The 22,263-nt window shown below is 46.2% G+C and overlaps 1 protein-coding gene across 4 annotated transcripts in view; it reads right to left on the reverse strand.

Annotated features, from left to right (window-relative positions):
• Positions 1-9,363, reverse strand: part of NKTR (natural killer cell triggering receptor) — a 75,053-nt gene extending 65,690 nt beyond the window's left edge. For all 4 annotated transcript variants that reach the window (XM_026652169.2, XM_026652168.2, XM_026652167.2 and 1 more), the window contains exons 1-2: positions 9,284-9,363; positions 4,596-4,690 (exon numbers count right to left, since the gene is read on the reverse strand). In XM_026652169.2, coding sequence (XP_026507954.1) covers positions 4,596-4,653 — 58 coding nt within the window. In that variant the 5' untranslated portion in view covers positions 4,654-4,690; positions 9,284-9,363. The remainder of the gene's footprint in view (positions 1-4,595; positions 4,691-9,283) is intronic.
• Between the last annotated feature and the right edge of the window lie 12,900 nt (positions 9,364-22,263).

A 22,263-nucleotide genomic window follows, 5' to 3' on the forward strand; every position in this document is an offset into this window, starting at 1 on the left:
CTCCAGCTTTCATCCAGACCACATCACATGATCCATTGTCCGCAGCCAATCCTAAAATACAACCGCATTTGTTCCAATCCCTCAGACAGAGACAAACACCTACAAGATCTCTATCAAGCGTTCTTAAAACTACAATACCCACCTGCTGAAGTGAAGAAAGACTGACAGAGCCAGAAGAATACCCATAAGTCATCTACTACAGGACAGGCCCAAAAAAGAAAGTAACAGAACGCCACTAGCGGTCACCTTCAGTCCCCAACTAAAACCTCTCCAGCGCATCATCAAGGATCTACAACCTATCCTGAAGGACGATCCTTCAGTCTCACAGATCTTGGAAGACAGGCCAGTCCTCGCTTACAGACAGCCCCCAAATTTGAAGCAAATACTCACCAGCAGCCACACACCACACAACAAAAACTTTAACCCAGGAACCTATCCTTGCAACAAAGCCCGTTGCCAACTCTGTCCACATATCTATTCAAGGAACACCATCATAGGCTAATCATATCAGCCACACCATCAGAGGCTCGTTCACCCGCACATCTACCAATGTGATATATGCCACCATGTGCCAGCAATGCCCCTCTGCCATGTACATTGGCCAAACCAGACAGTCTCTACGCAAAAGAATAAATGGACACAAATCAAACGTCAGGAATTATATCATTCAAAAACCAGTCGGAGAACACTTCAGCCTCCCTGGTCACTCAATTACAGACCTAAAAGTCACAATTCTTCAACAATTTTTTTTTTCAAAAACAGACTCCAATGAGAAACTGCAGAACTGGAATTAATTTGCAAATTGGACACCATTAAATTAGGCTTGAATAAGGACTGGGAGTGGATGGGTCATTACATAAAATAAAAACTATTTCCCCATGCTAATTTCCCCCCTACTGTTACTCACACCTTCTTGTCAACTGTTTGAAATGGGCCATCCTGATTATCACTACAAAAGTTTTTTTCTCCTGCTGATAATAGCCCACCTTAATTGATTAGTCTCGTTAGAGTTGGTATGACAACACCCATTTTTTTATGTTCTCTGTATATATCTTCCTACTGTATTTTCCACTGCATGCATCTGATGAAGTGGGCTTTAGCCCATGAAAGCTTATGCCCAAATAAATTTGTTAGTCTAAGGTACCACAAGTACTCCTCATTCTTTTTGCTGACACAGACTAACACGGCTACCACTCTGAGATCTAACTGTGTGGCAGAGAACGCCACTCAAATTCTCTCCCCACCACACTGCCTTCCAGACCAATCAATACACTATCCTTTATTTTTATATGAAACTCAATTTGTTTTATACTGTTCCCATATCTTAAATTGCTGCAGATCTCATGACAATAAGTAACTGCCTTGTAGTATATATCAGGGGAAAGCTGAAGGTTTTGGATGTGTGGACAGGTTGGGGCTTTGGGCACCCAGGAAATCATGGGAAGTTATTATAGGTTTTAGTACCCAGAAGACAACCAAGACTTCTGGTACTATGCAAAGGATGCTTCTCACCTTATCCTCCCGGTTTTCAGCAAAGGCAGAGATCACTTTAAAATGTCTATGTATGTTTGTGGGTAGGGGGTGATTTCTTGCTCTCCATCACAGCAACATTTGACAATAATTAGATGTGCCACTACACCCTGCTCCAACCTCTCTGCTATATCCAATAATGATGAATAAGCACACTAGCCTGATATTTTTCTAAAATAATCCACAGTTAACTGGATAATTTTGACATTTAAGCAGTCATCAGATTTCTGAATTAATACCTCACTGATAGGAGCAAGGCAGGGCAGTACACATCTCTGAGAGCCATTGTTTCAAGCCATCTGCAGATTCAGGCAGACATCACTGTATAGTTTATATTTAATTCAGATTTTGAATGTCATCAAAAGGAGTACAGAATAAATAGGTACTGGATTTCTAAGGGTGACATGGTATTACAAATAAATGCAATATTTATCTAATCTCAAATAATAGCCCATAACAGTCTCACAGAACCAATACTGCAATATTGGGATCTTCACTGCTAGAAAGCACTTGTCTGTTCATTTTTATAAGGGTGTGGAGTATGGTTGAATGGTTTAGAGCAGTGGTTCCCAAACTTTAACAGCCCACGAACCCCTTTCACTAAATTATGAAATCTCGTGAACCCCCTCCTAAAAATGAATATTTTCAGGGATTTAAGTTTAAATTTCCTCAGTGTGATGGATGCCCCAACCGCCCACCCCGCTCTTCCTGGGGCTCGGGCTGGGGTTCGGGCTGCCGGCTCCCCCGCTGATGGGGGTGGAGCTCGGGCTGCCAGCCCCAACTGCCCAGCCCTGCTCTCCCTGGGGCTCAGGCTGCCAGCCCCACGCAGAGCACTGGGGTTTGGGCTGCCGGCTCCCCCGCTGACCGCCAGGACTCGGGCTGCCAGCCCCAACTGCCCGGCCCTGCTCTCCCTGGGGCTCGGGGTGTCTGCCCTGCAACCGGATCCCACCTGCTGTCTCCAATGCCCGGGGTCCTCTGTCCACCATTAGTGAAATTTTTCTGGTGAACCCCCTGTAACGTTCTGCGAACCCCCAGGGGTTCACGAACCCCAGTTTGGGAACCACTGGTTTAGAGAGACAACAAATCCTGCATCTTGGCAGGGGGTTAGACTAGATGACCTTTTCGGTCCCTTCTAACCCTAACGTTCTATGACTTAGCTTTCATTTTAAAAGAAGGTTAACATTCTGAAGTACAATTAAGTGATAAATTCAAAAAGAATTATTATGTACCAATATATGGTGCTGCATAATCACATTATACATCATTCCTGATCTTAATGTTAGCACAATTTGTAAATCAGCATGGTTGGCATTTGCACAGGAAAACATTAACCAATTGCAATAAATACAGCAGAGCTTTAAAATTGTTGTGCAGTTGTGAGGATCATTCAACTTTAAAGATGGAACAAGTTACATCATACCACACACAGAATATGTCAAACAACATCTGAGTTGAAAGAGAAAGGATTAATATCCAACCTTCCTCTATTTGCACCAACAATATAAGGTAATCTCTAAGAGAGGGGCAGTAGTTTAGGCCTCCCTTAGCTTGTCAGCCACTGAAGGCAAATTGGCAGTCTACCTCCTCTTGTGGATGCAAATACATGGCTGAGGAAGGGGCCAGAAAGCAAACAAGAGACAGGTGGAGTTGGGAGCAGAAGACTGAACAAGGTAGGGGAGATTAGGGGAAGCGATCAAAAACAAAACACATAGGATGAGGTCTAAAATAAACTCCCAGGATTGGAGAAATGCAGAAGGAAGAGATCACTGAGAATCAATAAAGGAAGTTTTTGGATGGAAATTGCATTGTGTTTCTTTCTATTGCAAATCCATTTAACTAACGCATTTAGACTGGAAACCAAAGATGCAGAATTGTAACCTTCCCCCCACAACCTATTTCTGAGTTTGATTTTTTGAATGCTCCCATCCTATGACAAGAGTGGATTTAAAGTTGTGGAGAATTGTGACTTTTGTATTACAACTGAAGCTCTGTTTTTGATTTCTGTTCAGAAATGGAGTGTAGAAAATGTACAGTAGTGTGAACTTCTAACAATACAGCTGTGAATTATGTTGCAGTGAGCTTATTCTTGTAACAAGCTATTGAAAACAGTTAATCTTTGCTCCTGAAGATTTTATAGAAGAGTGAAAGCAAGCAAAATGGCTTCAATATACATCTGAATATGGCAGAAATTTGGAAGTATAAACAGAGAAACTTTTATTTCAGTGATACTTCTAAACTTAAAGGCTTTCAGGGAAATGGTAAGATAGAAAATGAAAGTAAAAGGAGCCATCGCCCTTTACAATGTTTATTTTTGGGTGTGTGTTGGGGCAGTGAACAGTAGAAACACAACATTTAAACAGCACTTTAAAAGTTCACAGAGCTTTACAACATTAATCCTCATAACAGTGAGGTAGACACAAATACTACCACTTTACAGATCAGGAAATTGAGACAGACGGTGAAGACTATGCAGCAACTCACATAGCATAACAGGGACTAGAACTCAGACCTCCCAAAACTGGCAGACTATACTGCTCCTCATAGGGAACTATGAGCTAGGTATGGAAGAGATGTTTTAGACCATCCACTAATGGTACTTACATATAAGTGATAAGTGTCTTTAAGAACTGTAATAAATAAAGCTCCATCATCCTGCACAATCCCCTCATCAGTTTTATCCATTTTCTGTAGTTTGTTTTGTTTGTACAAACAATCTTGAAGATACAACAAAGCACACATGATGCTTAACTGGTTAGCACTTATACCATACAGTCCTTTTCACCTTCAAAGTACTGAGCATTTATTAACCCTACCAAACCCCTGTAGGGAAAAACCTGGTTAGAGAAAAATTCCACAATACTATGAAAGACATTCCAAACACAACATCAAATTGCAAAGAATATTAAACTACTAGAAATATTAAGTATCTTATGTACAGTTGATCAAACCCACAAGAAACACGCTGATTGCCTAAATCAGTGGTAAGAGCCTATCCAATATATAAAGCAGAAAACTGAGCAAACACTAATAAATAAATAAATGTCATGCAAAGCCCCAAATCTTACCTGGTTCCCGATTTATTTCTATATCAAAGAAGCACTGAGGCCGGTCCTGCGCCCCCATGGCAGCAGGGAGCTCCAGCCCCTCTCCTCCTCGCCACCTTGACACAGAAGAGAACAGAATAAACCAGGAGACATGCAGCACATCTTAAGATCCCGCCCCAGTGAGGGACTCTATCCTATTCTAGTCAAGTCCTTGTATTACAGTCCCCAAACTGAGCCAGGGCTCCCTCCCTTCCCAAGAAGGGATGGAAACAACAACACTGTATCATTTCCAATCCTGGAAACAACAGCACCCCACATCTCCCATCCTCCAAAAGCAGCCAATAATGACTCGTGCGTTAACGAGAGGAGACAAAATGAAATAAAGGTTTATTATTATTAATAATGATGAATATCTCTCACTGACAAGTAGGGAGCGAAGTGGGCCTTTGCCCTTACCCACCCCAGGGAACTGGAATGGAAGAACAGACTCCTTTCCGATCACTGGAAATTCGGAGGAGCAAAGAATGTAAACTCCTGTCCCCAAATCATTCAGAGTTGAGGGCAGGTTGGGAAACCTGCTCCACTTTGGTACAAATATTGCAAAAGATGGGTGAGAACTCTGCTTACTGCCCCTTCCTCAGGAATTTGGGGTGGGGAAGCGAGGAATCTGGGTACGTGGGGATGCTAAGTCCTTCCCTGCTGCTTCCCCTGCTTTAGGGGGAATTTGGGTGTGTGGGGTTAAGATCTTTCCCTATCCCCCCACTTTTTTGGTGAATTTGGAGGGAGAGTTCAACTCCTACCCTACTGCCCCCCCTTTGGGCAATTTGGGGGTGAGTGCGTGAGGAAGCTAAGATCCTTCCCTGCTGCCCCCACTCTGTAGGAGCTAGGATGGAGAGTTAGGTCCCTTCCCCACACACCTTTTAGGGGAATTTGAGAGGAGTGAGCCCCCTGCCTTGCTGTTCCCCCTTATAGGAATGTGTGTGGAGCTTGGGGAATACACTGCCCCACTTGGGAATGTGTCATTGAAGAGTTGGGGAAGTCCTTTCCTGCTGCCTCCCCCTTACAGGAACGCAGGGATGTGCACAGGGGAGGGGGGAAGAAGGGGCTGCTGGGAGGACAGCAAGCTCCTCCCGGAGCAAGGGGGAGCAGAGGAGGGAAAAGCAAGCTCCTATCTACGGAGCGGGGGGGGGGGGAGGGGGGAGAGAGCACAGGAGGGAAGAGTGAGCTCCTGCTGGAGGCGGGTCCACAGAAAGAGGTCAAAGTTAAATTTCTCCGCATGTCCCTGCAGGAAGGCGGGAGTGAGGACCCCACCAACCCCCTCAGTTTTGGCTGAAATGGTGACATTGCCTCACTGGGAATTTGGGGTGACCCCATAGGAACTTGTAGGCCTCCCTCGCCTCGCCTCCCCGCCCCAGGGGCAGAATTAGCAGTCGCTGCATCCTTCCCTGGCAGCTCCTGCACTTTATTCCCATTCCACCCTATGAGGAGCTGCAGCACCAGCCACTAGCCCCAAACACCATTAACTGGCTGACTTACCCCCCCCTCCCCCCTCCCCCCCCCCCTCCTGTGTTTCCCCCCTCCCCCCCCCCCCCTCAACACAGGCACTGTGCTCAGCACCGCACCCTGCACCTCTACCCAGGAGGGACGTGCCTGGGCCCTCCCCTCCATCCTCCTTGACCACACCAGGAGAGGAGAGAGCAGATTCCAACTGTAATCCTGTGAGAACACACGTCTCATGTTTTCCACCCTCACCATGATGTGGCAGTAAAAGGGCAGGGGTAATAAATGGAAATTGCTGGTACAGGTTTCAAATCAGCACTCCCCCATTCACACACACTCTGCCCCCTCTAGTGCCCTGCATGCTCCCCCTGGCATGGGCTCATTCTGCTCATGTACAAACACCCCCTCCTCCGTGCTGTCCCACCTATCACTCAAGGTCAGCGCAAGCACCCCCCAGCACAAGTACCACCCTTCCCCCAGCAGGCTGGACCCCTCCCACACCAAGAAGGGACAGAAACAATCACACTGTCTCACTGCCAACCCGGGCACAGCAACACCCTCCTCTGCCCCACAGCAATGTCTAGTGTTGTACCCAGATGAGACACAGCATCAGATAAAGGTTTACTGTTCTGAACAGTAAAGAGCACCTCTCCCTGGCAGATGGGGGCAAGAGGGCCCTTGCCCTCTGACCCACCCCAGTGAATTAGAAGTGGGGAGCAGACACCATTTAGATCACTGGGAATTGGGGGAAAACAAAGACCCTAGACTCCTGCCCCCACATCAGTGGCAGTAGGAGGCAAGTTTGGGGACCCTGCTCCCACTTTGGTAAAGACACTGTGGAGGAAGAGCGAGGGCTCTGCTTGCCGACCCCTCCTCCTCCCTTAGGAATTGGAGGGAAGCAAGGGATCTGGGTTTCTGGGGAGGTTATGCTTCTTCCTTGCTGCCCCCTTTGGGGGATTTAAATATGTTGGGAGTTAATATCTTCCCCTGCTGCCACCCCTCTCTCCCCATTTTGAACAATTTGGGTGGTGGTAGGGGGGATGCAGCAGAGTCCTTGACGGTTCCTTACTCAGGGAACCTGACCATACCCAGTTATCTACATGCGTGGTCACAACACCAGCCCCACTTCCCCATTATTCACAAGGGGGTGGGGGGGATTCCCTTTGTTAGCCTCCTTAATGCTCTCTCCAGCTGGGGGATCAAAACGGAAGTCACAAACACCCCACACTTTTGGGGATACTCTCTCCCTGAGGTCTCAGAAGAAGGGAGGTGGTGAGCTACAGCGCTGCAAACAACCCAGTCCCTTAAGTTATGGGTTTGGGTAATTCGCTCTGGCTGGGTCTCTGTGGCAAGCTCAGCCTATCTGTCTTACCCTGGGAGTCCGTTGTACTCTTCTCAGGGTCACGGAGAAGGTCTCCTGCCTAAGCCTTCCCTCTGCCCCGTCAGCAACCACTCCTGCGGTCTGATGCTTTAGAGTGATCTTGCTCCTCCCCGCCCCCACTGCAGTTTCCCCCCCTTCATGCATGATTGACAAGGCCCGAGGGGTGGGGCTAGACCTACAAAAGTCTCTCTGGCCTATTCCTCATCCCTAGGGACTACACCCCGTCACAAGGGGGTTAAGATAATTTCTGGCTGCTCCTACATTGTGGGAGTTGGACGGAGAGTCAGGACTCTTCTCCATGCACCCTTCAGGGGAATTTAGGAGGGAGGGATTGCCTTATTGCCCCTCCCCTTATAGGAACACATATGGAGCTAGGGGAAGACACTACTTCCTATGGGAATGTATCATGGGGAAGTCCTTTTCCTAATACCTCCACAGAGGAAGGTGGGGGGGAGAACCCCACCCTCCCTCTGTGTGGTGACTGGAGGGGTGACCCTCATTGAGAATTGGGGGGGGGGACCTGTGGGAACTAATAGGCTTCCCCTCACAGGGAACAAGGAGGTGACCCTGTATGAACTAATCGGCCTCCCCTCCTCCCCACTGGGAAAAAGGGAATGACCCCGTGGGAACCAGCTGGCGGACTGGCCCCACTCCGCCGCGTCCCCTCATCATCATCCTCACAGGCACGGCGCTCGCCCCCGCGCGCCCGGCCGGTGAAGCAGGCGCGCGCGCGCGCGCCCCCGCGAGGAGAACGGATTCCACGCTGTAATCCCGCGAGAACACGCCCGTCTCGGGTTTGCCGCCCTGCCCATGATGTGGCAGTAAGAGGGCCGCGGGAACGAAGGGAGGTGGCTGGGGTCGCGGTCTCCTTGGCAGCCCCACTTCCGCACACGCTCTGCCCCCGCGGGGCGCGTTTGCCTCCCGCACAAATACCCGGCCGGACACGGCTCCAAGGCAGCTCCCCCCCCCCCCCCGGGCAGGGCCCCGCCCCCCCAAGAAGGGACGGAAGCAACCCCAGTGTCACAGCAGCTCGCCCCCCCCCCCCCAGCAATGGCTCGTGCTGTGCCCAGAGGGGCCCCAGCCCTGGATAAAGGGTTATCGTGCACCATAACGAGCTCCTCTCCCTGGCGAGTAGGGGGAGGGAGGCGGCCCTTGAGCCCTGACCCACCGAGGGGCGGACACCGCTTGGTCGGGGGGGGCGAAGACCCTCGACTCCTGCCCCCACATCACTGGGAGCAGGTTTGGGGATCCTGCTCCCACGCTGGTGCAGACGTTGTGGAGGACGAGTGAGGGCTCTGGCTGCTGCTGCCCGCGCCTCCTTCCCCGGGAACTGGGGCTGGGGGAAGCGAGGAAGCTGGGGGGGGAGGGGGATGCTCGTGGCCTGCGGCCCCCCCCCCCCTTGGGGAAGTTTGGGTGCGTGTGTGGGGGGGGTTAAGCTCTCCCCCCGCTGCTCCCTCTGGGGGAGTTCAGAAGCAGATCCCTTCCTGCTGCCCCCGCTGGAGCCAGGACCCTTGCTCACACCCCTTAGGGGAATCGGGGGGGGGGGGAGTGAGCCCCTGCCTAGCTGCCCACCCCCCACTAGGAACATGTGTGGAGCTGGAGAAGACCCCGCCCCCTATAGTAAGGGGGGGCGGGGAGGCACTTTCCTGCTGCCCCCCGCTTACAAGAAGGGGGGGGTGAGGACCCCACCCTCAGTGGTGACTAGAAGGGCGACCCCGTGGGAACTAATAGGCCTCCCCGGCCCCACCAGCAATTAGGGGGTGACCCCGTGGGAACCAGTAGGTCTCCCCTCCCCACTGGGGGAGATTAGCAGCAGCTGCGTCCTTACCTGGCAGCGCCTTCGCTTTGTTTCCCTTCCCCGGTTCCGCCCCCCGTGTGAGGAGCCACAGCCGGAGCCACCGGCCCCAAACGTCAGTAACGGGCTGACTCCCCCCCCTCTCCCGCGCGTCCCCGCCCCCTCCCCTCTTCACGGGCGCGGCGCTCGCCCCCGCGCCTTGCCTGCGCACGCGCCCAGGGCCAAGAGGGAAGCTCGCGCTTTGCCCCCTGGGCCCCGCCCCCCTCGCGCGCGCCTCGGACCAACGGTCGCTCTCGCTCCGGTCAGGAGCAGTGAGGGGAGGTGGCTGCTGGGGCCGGTTTCACAAGCGCCCATGCCCCGCTACACACCCTCAGCCCCACGTCTTCCCCCGGCCTGGGCTCCTTCTCCTCACGTACAAACACAACCCCGTCTTTCTATCCCCGCCCTTGGGGAGAAGGGGGGGGGGGTTATGATCTTATGATGCTTCTCTGCTGCCCCCCCCTTTCGGGGAAATTTGGATGTGGGGGGTAAGATTCTGTTACCAAACCCCACTGCCAACTCTCCTTGGTCTCACAGTGTTTCCCTTTGTATGTGCCCCTATCAGCCTTTTGTAACACTCCACTCATACTTCCAGAAAGAGCTACAGTACTTCACATTGGGAATGCTCAGAGACGAAACACAGGCATAAGCATAGACTCCCATTTTTATTCCATCATTTCATCTGTACAGTCACATGCATCACGGTATCTTGATTCCTATTATCAAACCCACCGACCGCTATGCCTACCTTCATGCCTCCAGCTTCCATCCCGGACACACCACACAATCCATTGTCTACAGCCAAGCACTGAGATACAACCGTATCTGCTCCAACCCCTCAGACAGAGACCAACACCTACAAAATCTTCACCAAGCATTCTCAAAACTACGATATCCGCATGAGGAAATAAGGAAACAGATCAACAGAGCCAGACGTGTACCCAGAAGCCTCCTACTGCAAGACAAGCCCAAGAAAGAAACCAACAGAACTCCACTGGCCATCACATACAGTCCCCAGCTAAAACCTCTCCAATGTATCATCGGTGATCTACAACCCATCCTGGACAACGATCCCTCACTTTCACAGGCCTTGGGTGGCAGGCCAGTCCTCGCCTACAGACAACCCGCCAACCTGAAGCATATTCTCACCAGTAACTACACACCGCACCATAGTAACTCTACCTCAGGAACCAATCCATGCAACAAACCTCGATGCCAACTCTGCCCACATATCTACACCAGCGACACCATCACAGAACCTAACCAGATCAGCCACACCATCACCTGTTCATTCACCTGCACGTCCACCAATGTAATATACGCCATCATATGCCAGCAATGCCCCTCTGCTATGTACATCGGCCAAACTGGACAGTCCCTACGAAAAAGGATAAATGGACACAAATCAGATATTAGGAATGGCAATATACAAAAACCTGTAGGAGAACACTTCAACCTCCCTGGACACACAATAGCAGATTTAAAGGAGCCATCCTGCAGCAAAAAAACTTCAGAACCAGACTTCAAAGAGAAACTGCTGAGCTTCAGTTCATCTGCAAATTTGACACCATCAGCTCAGGATTAAACAAAGACTGTGAATGGCTAGCCAACTACAAAAGCAGTTTCTCCTCCCTTGGTGTTCACACCTCAACTGCTAGAAGAGGGCCTCATCCTCCCTGATTGAACTAACCTCGTTATCTCTAGCCTGACTCACTCTTGCTTGCATATTTATACCTGCCTCTGGAAATTTCCACTACATGCATCCGAAGAAGTGGGTATTCATCCACGAAAGCTCATGCTCCAAAACGTCTGTTAGTCTATAAGGTGCCACAGGACTCTTTGCTGCTTTTACTTGATTCCTATTCTTACAGTGACCGACACCTTGTATTCCACCCAGAAATAAGTAACCAGTGCAGAGCTCTGAGCACTGATGAAATATGCTCACAGTAATAATACGCCATCTGGGAGATGAGCTTTGGCCTTCTGCACTTGCTGACCCCCTTCCAGATGCTCTCCAAAGTCAGCACAAACGAGAGCCCATTGTAGTATCTAGCCTGGAGATGAGAACTGTTTTGAAGTCCACATTGAAGAGGAGGGTTCAGAAATCTCCTGGCAACCTTAGATAACAAACATACTATGAGTGAACAGAGGCAAGATGGAAATAAAAAGATATTTTAGAAGTCAGAAATAAAATTGTGACAGAATGTATTGGATTTTGGTTATTTACCGGCTTTATGGCCTTCATCACTATTTCTGAGCACCTCACTAAACCAAAACTCAGATTCTTTCATCTTGACTCATGTTTCATGATACATTACTATGCACTGTAGTCCCACTGGGGATTCAATTGTTGTGTACTTTCACAGGTTTGTAAGACCATTGAGACTACTTGCAAAGTATCATTTCACTAAATATGAGTAAATATGACAAAATCTGGCCCTAATGGATCTATCTGCACAACAACCCGTGTGAGATAGGGAAGCAATATTATCCCAGTATTATAGATGGAGAACAGATACAGAGTGATTAAATGCCTTGCCCCAGGTCACACAGGAAGTCTGTGGCCGAGCCAGGATTGGAACCCAGATCACCTTGCTTTCCTTTGTCTTCCTAAAGTAACAAATATCACCTGGTATTATTCTTTTCTTTATAACTGAAGTACATCTGTACTAATTCATTTCCCCCTTCCTACATTATCTGATCTTCTAATTTTATTGGAACTTGAACTCTGGGCTAAGAGCAAACAAACAAATTAAAAACACACACATAAAAGACTTGGAAATATGCTAATTATTCTTATTGCAGGTAGCAAAGGATTTCCAGCTATTAAAAAAAATTTCAAGCCCCAATTACTTTAATAAAGAACTAAATTAAGAAAGTCTGGTGCTCTGGGAAATGAACTCTCATAATCATATCTAGGACAGAAGCTGATAAATATGCAGCTCAGTGGAGGAAAAGATATTATATGAAGAAAAAAGTTTGCTAAGCAATTTTGAGGCCATTCTTTTGAACCAGATCATGAAATATGTACGCCAGTTGCAAATAATTATTTTTTCATGCTATTCCAATGCTAGGTGCTACTGCAGATGGTGCTTTAGTTGAATTAGGGTCTGATCCTGTGCCCACTGAAATCAGTAACAAAGCCCGGGGCCCTATTGATTTCAATGGGCACAGGGTCAGGCTCCTAGAGGAAGAGAGTACACTCAGTGGTTCATCTCTATAGATAAGGCTGCTTAATTGTTTCTGTTATAAATCTTGTTTTTGTTTGTCATAAGTTCCTGAAACATTAAATTTCTGGTTGAAATTTTCCAGGCTTAGGCCCCAGTCCTGCAAACACCCATGCACAACAGTAGTCCTACTGGCAAATCTGCTTGAAGGTGAATTTTTTTTTGAGAGAGAGACTGAACAAACTCGGTTCAGCTATTTTTGAGACTTTCCCCATTATAATACATTGCTTGCACCATTTATTGAACAGCTGTGCAGCCAAAACAGCTGGGGTTAGAAGGTTCAAATTTGGAAGCTATTCCTCATTGTAGGAAGTGCCTTTGTTCTGGTGACCATTGGTTTAGATATGACCGCAGGAGGGTAGCTAAATAGTTTTAGCTTCTGAAATTTTTTCCATCTTTTTGGAAATTTTGTACAAAAAAGCATTGTGTGAAATTTAAAATGAACAGCGACTTGTCAAATAGTGCTTGCTCTTAAATTTTCCATTGCAGTTAGATAACTTTACTGAATTATTTGTGGTATTACACAGACTTCTCTGAGCCTACTGTACTTGTGGTCTGTTTACTGGATGCTGCATAAGGATCCATATAGAATTTGCACTTGGAGTGCTTCTTAGCTACATAGGGCAGACAAGGAAATGTTTGGACACGGGCCTTACAATACCTGAAATTTATCTGTGTAGGACTCAAATCACTTCATATAACTGCATATTCTGTAGCTGCTCTAAACATAAAAGGCCAGATCCTCATTGATATCAGTCGATATAGCTCCATTGACTTCAGTGGAACTAAGTCGATCTGCACCATGTGAGGAACTGACGCAGAACTCTCAGTGAGGCCTAGTGAAAGTACAGAATACCAAGGAGAGAACATACCAGACAACAGGAGTAGAAGTTTCATAGCTAAATCTGAAAACTTGAATAACAAAGAAGATCAAAGCAGAATCCAGTGTGTTGCCAGTCATGCAAAAACAGTTTTTTAATTTCTTCTTTCTGGAATGATAATATTGCAGTGCAGAATAACTTAAAAAGTACTTTAATTAGCAAATGCTTCGCTGCTGAGCAAACAAGCAGTTAGGAGCAAAAAGCCAGCAGGCAGTTACCCATTAAGTAAATTCAAATAATGAAAAGGAACTTAATTAAAAATATCCTTGCCAGCTCTTGATTTAGGAGTTCAGAATTTTAAAGGAAACTAAATGGCTTTGGGGTTGGTTCTTTCTTTCTTTCATATGTCAATTTGAAAAGCAACATTAAAAGTCAACATCCAGGTTTATTATCATCTAATCTGTGGTTTCTGTTGACATGGAATGAATCAAGGCTGTCCCTCCAGACAAGGATCTTAGAGAGCAGCAGTTCACTAGATGTTCCATGGTTTGGATGTCTTCTCTACATTGTCATATCCAGCTGTCCTTCATTTTCCATTTGTGTAGTAGGAAATTGCATTGGCTACCCTCACTTGGTTTAGCCCGCTTGTTGAAGCAGTTTACCAGAGTGTGGCCGCTGTTATATGCAAACAGCTACTTGGAGCCACAGGTGAGAGCTGGGTGTAGGTGGGGGCCAAAGTGGATGAACTAATCCCTAAGGAGCACGACAGGTTCGTCCAACAGAGGTACTACCCTTCCCTAGTATACACCTCATGCACCATAAGGGTAGCCGATGGGTCTTTTGCCCTCAGCGAGATAGGGAAACTGCCTTTCTCTAGCATGCAAAGACTGTTCCAGTGGACTTGCCCGGGGAAATCAATTTGTGATTCAATGGCCATGAAGGTGGTTCAGCAACCAACGTGCTGTGGCACGTGGAGAGCATGACAAGGCACGGAAGATGTCCTGGTCACCCACTGCAGCTAAGGAAGTCCTCAGCCATAACGATTCTTCATGCTGCTGGAATCTGACTTCCACAGCCGAGAGAGAGGGACTGCCCTGGTGCAACGGTTTTCTCGGACAAAAATTTCCCGCACAGGTTTTCTTGCAACTCTCATCCCATTAACATCTTATCAAATCTCATCATCATTATCATTCGATCATTCATTCAAGTCCTGCGGCGATGGGGGCCTGGCAAAGCAACAGATGGAGATGAACTGGCAGTCACGTAGGCGGCCTTGGGCCATTCAGCTCTGTCCCCGGGGCAGCAGAGAAGTTCGGCAGCATCCTAGATGACTGAGCAGCCCTTTTTAGGATAGCACTGCTCACGCTTTTTAAGGGAAGGGGCTAGAAAAGGTGCCCAAAACATTGCCTGCCCCATAACATCTGGCCAGACTACCACAGCTGGCAGATCATCCTACAGCGGTTGAAAAACAATAAAGAAGAAAACACTCTAGGAACATGGAATGTCCACACCCTTATGGATGGAGGTGATGCACAAAGGCCTGAGAGAAGAACAGCTCTTGTCTCCAGAGAACTTGACCGCTACAATATTGATATTGCAGCACCGAGGGAGACTAGATTGGCCGGAGAAGGTTCCATCAGTGAGCTAGGAGGCAATTACACTTTCTTTTGGAAAGAAAAAGCAGAGGATGAAGACAGAATCCATGGAGTCAGATTTGCAATAAGACCGTCACTTCTGAAACAACTTCCCGACCTCCCTGTTGGCCTGAATGAACGGCTCATGAAACTTTGATTTCCCCTGACTCCTCTACGGCATGTCACTATCATCAGTGCCTGTGCACCTACACTGACCAGCACAGCGGAAAGCAAGGAGCAGTTCGACTCTGACCTGGACTCCATCATCAGATCAACCCCTGCATATGACAAGCTCATCCTCCTGGGAGACTTTAATGCTAGGGTTGGTAGAGACAGCAGTGACTGGAGAGGTGTGATAGGATGAAATGGAGTGGGAAAGATAAACAGCAATGGACTCCTCCTCTTGGGTAAATGTATAGAACACAGTCTGCTCATCACTAACACTATCTTTAGGCAAAATGATAAATATAAAATGACATGGATGCACCCACAGTCCAAACAATGGCACTTGATCGACTATGTTATCACCCGCCAACGAGACAGCCGCAATATCAGAATTACCAGAGCTATGTTTGGTGCAGAATGCTGGACAGACCAAAGATTGGTAAGAGCAATGCTGAACCTTCATATAGTCCCTTCACAGCGCAGGCGTCCCAAACTTAATAGAACAGCCTTCAACATAGCAAAGCTCAAGCACACCAACTATCAGGCGCAGTTTCAGCAGTCACTTGATGACAAGCTTTTTTCATGGCCGCCAATCACTGGCAACCCAACAGAAAAATGGAAACAGTTGAAACGTGTGATTATTGACACAGCTAAATCAGTGCTGGGGCCAAAGAAAAGGATACACCAGGATGGTTTGATGAGAATGACAAGGACGTCGCCAAACTCCTAAGTGACAAGAAGAAATCATTTGTTGAATGGCAGAATAAACTCACCTCCATCTCAAAGAAAGATAGGTTTAAATACCTATAGTGCAAAGCCTAGTCTGAACTAAGGAGGATGCCGTATGAGTGGTGGGAGAGAAAAGCTGCAGAAGTCCAGCATTACACAGATAAAAACAATGCAAAGATGTTCTTTGACTCTCTCAAAGCAGTCTACGGACCATCTAACTCTGGCACAGCCCTCTTGAAGTCGGCAGATGACACAACCCTCATCAAAGACAAGGAGGGAATAGTACAGAGATGGGCTGAACACTTCAATAGTCTACTCAATGGACATCCACAGTCGATCAGCGTGTCCTTGATTATTTACCTGAGAAACCCATCAAAGAGGATCTTGATCTCCCTCCATCGGTTGAAGAAGTTATAAAAGCCATCAAACAACTGAACTCTGGTAAAGCATCGGGAAAAGATGATATTCCAGCAGAATTGTATAAAGGAGCAGGCCCAAAGGCTATTGAGGTGTTTCATGACATCTTGAGTAGCATTTGTGAGGAAGAAGAAATGCCACAAGACTTCAAAGATGCAATTATTGTATCACTGTTCAAAAACAAAGGCAGCAAAGCTGACTGCGGAAACTACAGAGGCATTGCTCTCCTCTGTATAGCAGGCAAAATTCTAACTCGCATTTTACTGAACAGACTCATTGCAAACATATCTGAGGAGATTCTGCCAGAAGCGGAGTGTCGTTTCAGACCAGGTTGTAGTACTATGGACATGATCTTTGTCATAAGGCAGGTCCAGGAAAAATATTTAGAGCAGAACATGGACCTGTATGCAGCTTTCATTGATTTGACCAAAGATTCCCAGCTCCAGTTCCACCCAGTATGGTTCCCACTGTGTCCCTCTTGCCTCTACGGTTTCTGTGTCTGTGAAATATGCCTCCCACCGGATCATGACATAATCAAATGTCTGCCTTATATTGTAACTGAATCATTTCTTACATGGAGCCGGGCAGGTTCCAAGCAATATGTATTTTGTAAAATTTAAAATGAGTGGGAGGTGTATCCAATTTACATCTTCCACCCCTGTTTCCTGAATGAGGTGTATAAAAATAACATGTTCGGGCCATGGAGTGGTCACTGGACATAGAGGAAGAGTGTAATATTTATGGTGGTCAATGGCAGAGGTACTCATTTCAGGCTGGGCCATGAGATGGGCCTACAAGGAGAGATCCTGCCCAAGAAGTAGGGGAGAGACTGACAAGCCCTCAGGGAAGATGGGGCTGTGCCCAGGTGAAACTGGGGTGAAGACTGCATGAGTGTTTTGTTTTGAAAGACTTTGTGTTGGACTACTGGGAGAGACACTGAACTAGAGGGCCATTGGGCACCTGAGGAATAAATAAATGAGACCCTTCTGGGGATTGTTTGAATTCTTTTGTGAATCTGAGTTGGCTTAAGGAGCCCTGAAGCAGGGGAAAACAGAGCTGTCTGGTCATGAGGGGGCGCTCTGATGGCAGCCAGCCCTGCTACAAGTCCGAAAAGAGTTGGCTGAAGAGATCTCCAGCCCAATGATGTTAATTTTTAATAAACCTTAGAATACAGGAGACATTCCAGAAGACTGGAAGAGTCCTCATGTTGTGCTTATATTCAAAAAGAGCAAGCAAGATGACCTGGATAACTATTGGTTGACTAGGTTGCCATCAATCACAGACACAATAATGGAAGAACCGATTCAGGATCCAAGTGATAAAGAGTTAAAGGATAGGAATATAATTAATGCCAGTCAACATGGTTTTATGAAAAATAGATTTTGTCACACAAACCTGATTTCATTCTTTGGTGAGATTACAAGTTTGATTGGAAAAGAACAGCATAGATGTGATATACTTAGAGTTTTGTAAGTCATTTGACTTAGTACTGCATGACATTCTGATACAAAAGTTAGCCCTATAGAATATCAATACAGTTAAATGGATTAAAAATGGGCTGACTGACAGCTCAAAAAGTAGTGCTCAGTGGGGAATCATAATCGAATGAGGGTGTTTTTAGTGGCATTCCACAGGTATTGGTACTAGGTCAAAGACTGGTGGAATGGTAAGTAATGATGAATACAGGTCAGTCATACAGAGTGATCTGAATCACTTGGTAAGCTGGGCCCATTCAAACAAAATGCATTTTAATACAGCCCAGTGCAAATCTATACATCTAGGACCAAGGAATGCAGGTCATATCTACAGAATGGGGGACTGTATCCTGTAAAGCAGAAACCATGAAAAGGATTTAGGGTTCATAGTGGACAAGCAACTGAACATGAGCTCGCAGTGTTATACTGTGGCAAAAAGGGCTAATGCGATCCTTGGATGTATAAGCAGGGGATCAGGGAGTAGAAACGGGGATGTGATATTACCTCTGTAGATGGCATGGGTGAGACTGATACTGGATTACTACGTACTGTTCTGGTGTCCACAGTTAAAAAGGGTGTTGAGAAATTGGAGATGGTACAGAAAACAGCCACAAAAACGATTCAAAGGCTGGAGAAGATGACTTACTGTGAGATGCTTATAGAGCTCAATCTATAGTTCATCAAAAAGAAGACTGAGAGGTGATTTGATGGTATACCTTCATGGGGAAAAATACTGAGTATTAACGAGCTCTTTAACATAGCGAAGAAAGGCAGGACAAGAACTGATGGCTGGAAGATGAAGCCAGACAAATTCAAATTAGAAATAAAGCACCATTTTTTAACATTGAGGGTGATTAACCATTGAAACAAACTCCTAAGGGAAGTGGTGGTTTCTCCATCTCTTGATATCTTGAATTCAAGCCTGGATTCCTTTCTGGGAGCTATGCTTTAGCCAAACACAAGTTATTGGGCTCAATATAGGGGTAACTGGGCAAAAGTTAATAGCCTGTGATAGACAGGAGGTCAAACTAGATGACCTATTAGACTCTTCTGGCCTTATACATTCGTAGATTCATAGAGTTTGACTGACACTGTTCGGGGAAATTTTTGCAAAACAGTAAAGTGCCTAAACCACTATCGCTTGTTGCTAACAGTAGCCGAGCTAGCAGGCCGTACTGAACCACTATTGTGTGTTGCTAACAGTAGTCAAGTTAGCAGGCTGTATTGAACCATTCTGGCTTATTGCTAAAAGTAGCCAAGTCAGCAGGTTGTAAATTGGTCATGCAGTGGCCTCAGCATAACCAAGACAGGAGGGGAGGGGGTTTGGGGAGCCACAGATAGGGCGGCTTGACCCCGCACCCTTCCTGCTAATAGTGTTGAAATTGCTGATGCATGTATTTTAGAAAAACAAGAAGTCTGTTTATATGCGCCCCCCCATCCCCGGGAATGTTTGTCAGGGCCCCAAGGCATGGACACTCTGAAAAAAAAAATCTCTGGTTAATTGATGATCATAAGGTGCTTGACCTTTTAAACCTGCTTGCTTAGCAAGTTTTCTTTAAGGGATATGCCATTGTATTACTAATGTATAAATAAGGGGGAAATGTTTGAGGTAATTGGACTTCTCAGAAGGGGCTCTTCAGGGACGCTCCCTCTAGATGCATCTTCGGGACCCCACCGGCAGACAGAAGCCTGGCCAGCAGAAGCCTGTTACGGTGCCACTCAAAAGCCACGCTCGGCTTCAGTAATTTCGAGGGTTGGGGGTGTTTTACTAACCTGTTGCAGACGTGTGTAAGTGCTTGAGACTAAGTAAAGTTTAGCTTTAAGTGAAAGCACTCTTGTGTTGTCCTGTTCGTGCCAGCCATCTATCAGTCGGACGGCCATGTATCTCTTGATTTATTTCCTGACACCACCTCACACAGAGTAAAAGTTACCAAGAGCTTTGGGTTGAAAGAACCCCAGATAACAGCACCACTGCAATAAATAAATAATAATTGGATGTAATTATCCACAGATCAAAGAACAAGTTGATATCAGCCATCAATACCTTCCAGCATAACAATACCCTGCCCCATCTCAGTTCTGCCCATCCTACCAAGAGAGTTTCAAATGTTGGCACCAGAGTGACTTGTCTCCCAGACAGGAAAAAAATAATAATGATGCATGAGAGGGGAGACATATACATGAAAGAGCCCCTAGCACAGAGGATGGGGGAAAAGAGTTGCAGGGAGACTCTGAACTAGAGAGGGAGGGGAGGGTGGCGGACAGAGAGCTTCTGGGGGGAATGGAGGAATACTAGAAGCCCATGGCATGTGCAATGAACTTGGCCAACAGAAGCAGCGAAGGGTGCAACCATTTGATAGTAGTAGTTATAATAATTATTATTAATAATATGAATAAATAAGACTAGCATAAAATTATGATCAGTTTGTTGTATGATCCTCTTGTTGTTTGTTGTATGATCCCATTATTTGGGAGTGAACAATTATATGCAGAGTGTGCATGTGTGTGTTCATGTAGGGGACTGGACTAGATGACCTACTGGGATCCCTTCCAGTCCTTCATTTCTATGATTCTGTGCAGTGTGTGTGTGTGTTTTCCTCCATTGTTTGGGACTGAACAATTAGATGTGGAGAGTGTGTATGTGTGTGTGCATGCGCCTATACTCCTCCATTGTTTGGGAGTGAACAATTAGATGGTTGGGGTTGGTCCTGCTTTGAGCAGGGGTTGGACTAGATGACCACCTGAGATCTCTTCCAATTCTAATTTTCTATGATTCTATGGTGTGTGTGTGTGTGTGTGTGTTTTCCATTGTTTGGGAGTGAACACAATTAACTGTGGAAAGTGTGTGTGCAGGGAGGCTATAGGGCAGTGGTTCTCAAACTTTTGTACTGGTGACCCCTTTCACATAGCAAGCCTCTGACTGCGATCCCCATCCCCCTATAAATTAAAACCACATTTTTATATATTTAACACCATTATAAATGCTGGAGGCAAAGCGGGGTTTGGGGTGGAGGGTGACAGCTCGTGACCCCCAGTTTGAGAACCCCTGCTATAAGGTCTTCTGAAGCATTCAACATTGGCCATTGTCAGAGGCAGGATACTGCATTGATCTGTTTGGGAATGACAATTCCTATATTCTGCAGCAATAGCAAAATAGTCATTCAGAAGCCTTGACCTCACTTAATTCGATACTAATAGATCCTTATAGGGGGCAGAAAGACATAAAATTGTCAATTTGATCTAGTGAGAACCCTTGTTTATGTCCCTGCATAGGAACAATTTGTCTGATGATTAAGCAGAAGCTGAAAATAAAATAAGATGACTGGCATTTAGTTTAGAGACTAACAAATTTATTTGAGCATAAGCTTTCATGGGCTACAGCCCACTTCATCGGATGCATAGACTGGAACATATAATAAGAGTATATATATACATACAGAGAAGTTGCCATACCAGCTGTAAGAGGCTAATTAATTAAGATGAGCTATTATCAGCAGGAAAAAAACTTTTGTAGTGATAATCAAGATGGTCAATTACAGACAGTTGACAAGAGGTTAAGGATAGTTATCATAAGGATATATGACTGGGAATGGCTCAGTCATTACTCTATTTGAATCTATGACTGGGAATGGCTCAGTCATTACACTATTTGAATCTATTTCCTTATGATAACTATCCTTAACCTCTTGTCAACTGTCTGTAATTGACCATCTTGATTATCACTACAAAAGTTTTTTTCCTGCTGATAATAGCTCATCTTAATTAATTAGCCTCTTACAGCTGGTATGGCAACTTCTCTGTATGTATATATATACTCTTATTATATGTTCCATTCTATGCATCCGATGAAGTGGGCTGTAGCCCACGAAAGCTTATGCTCAAATAAATTTGTTAGTTTCTAAGGTGCCACAAGGACTCCTGTTCTTTTTACGGATACAGACTAACACGGCTGCTACTCTGAAACCTGGTATTTAGTTGACACTGTAAATTCTAGATCCCCAAATATATGCAACTAACATAAGAGTCATCGTCTGAAGTGTAGTCTGGGCTTCTGTGCATTTGTTCCAACATAGAGAAATACTAATAATGCCTAAGAAATTGTAATCAATGCTGCCATGTTCCTTCAGCAGATTGCATTTGTTGTTATAAATGAGCAATAATTGCTTGGGCTTTTAACATCTGTTGCAAATGTACTTTTTACGTAGAATTCCATTGTCTATGGCAGGAGCTGCAGCACCTTTCCCTTTAACGTATTACAGTATGGAGGCAATTTGCAAAGAAAGTAATGAAGGTTCTCATTGTAACTATGAATTATTACTTTTTGCAGTACGCACATAGAGCTGATTCTGGTCCCACTGAAGTTCATGACAAAACTCCCTTTGACTTCAGCGGGGTCAGGATTTGCCACATGGGGAGCAGGACTGGACCTCTGATATTGCAAGAAGGGACTTTCAGTTTCCTTGGTATAAATCCAGGCATACACTGGTGTAACTGAGGACAGATATT

This window comes from Terrapene carolina, unplaced genomic scaffold (assembly GCF_002925995.2).
Source record: "Terrapene carolina triunguis isolate 2854851 unplaced genomic scaffold, T_m_triunguis-2.0 Scaffold111, whole genome shotgun sequence".
In the NCBI taxonomy this organism is placed as follows: Eukaryota; Metazoa; Chordata; order Testudines; family Emydidae; genus Terrapene; species Terrapene triunguis.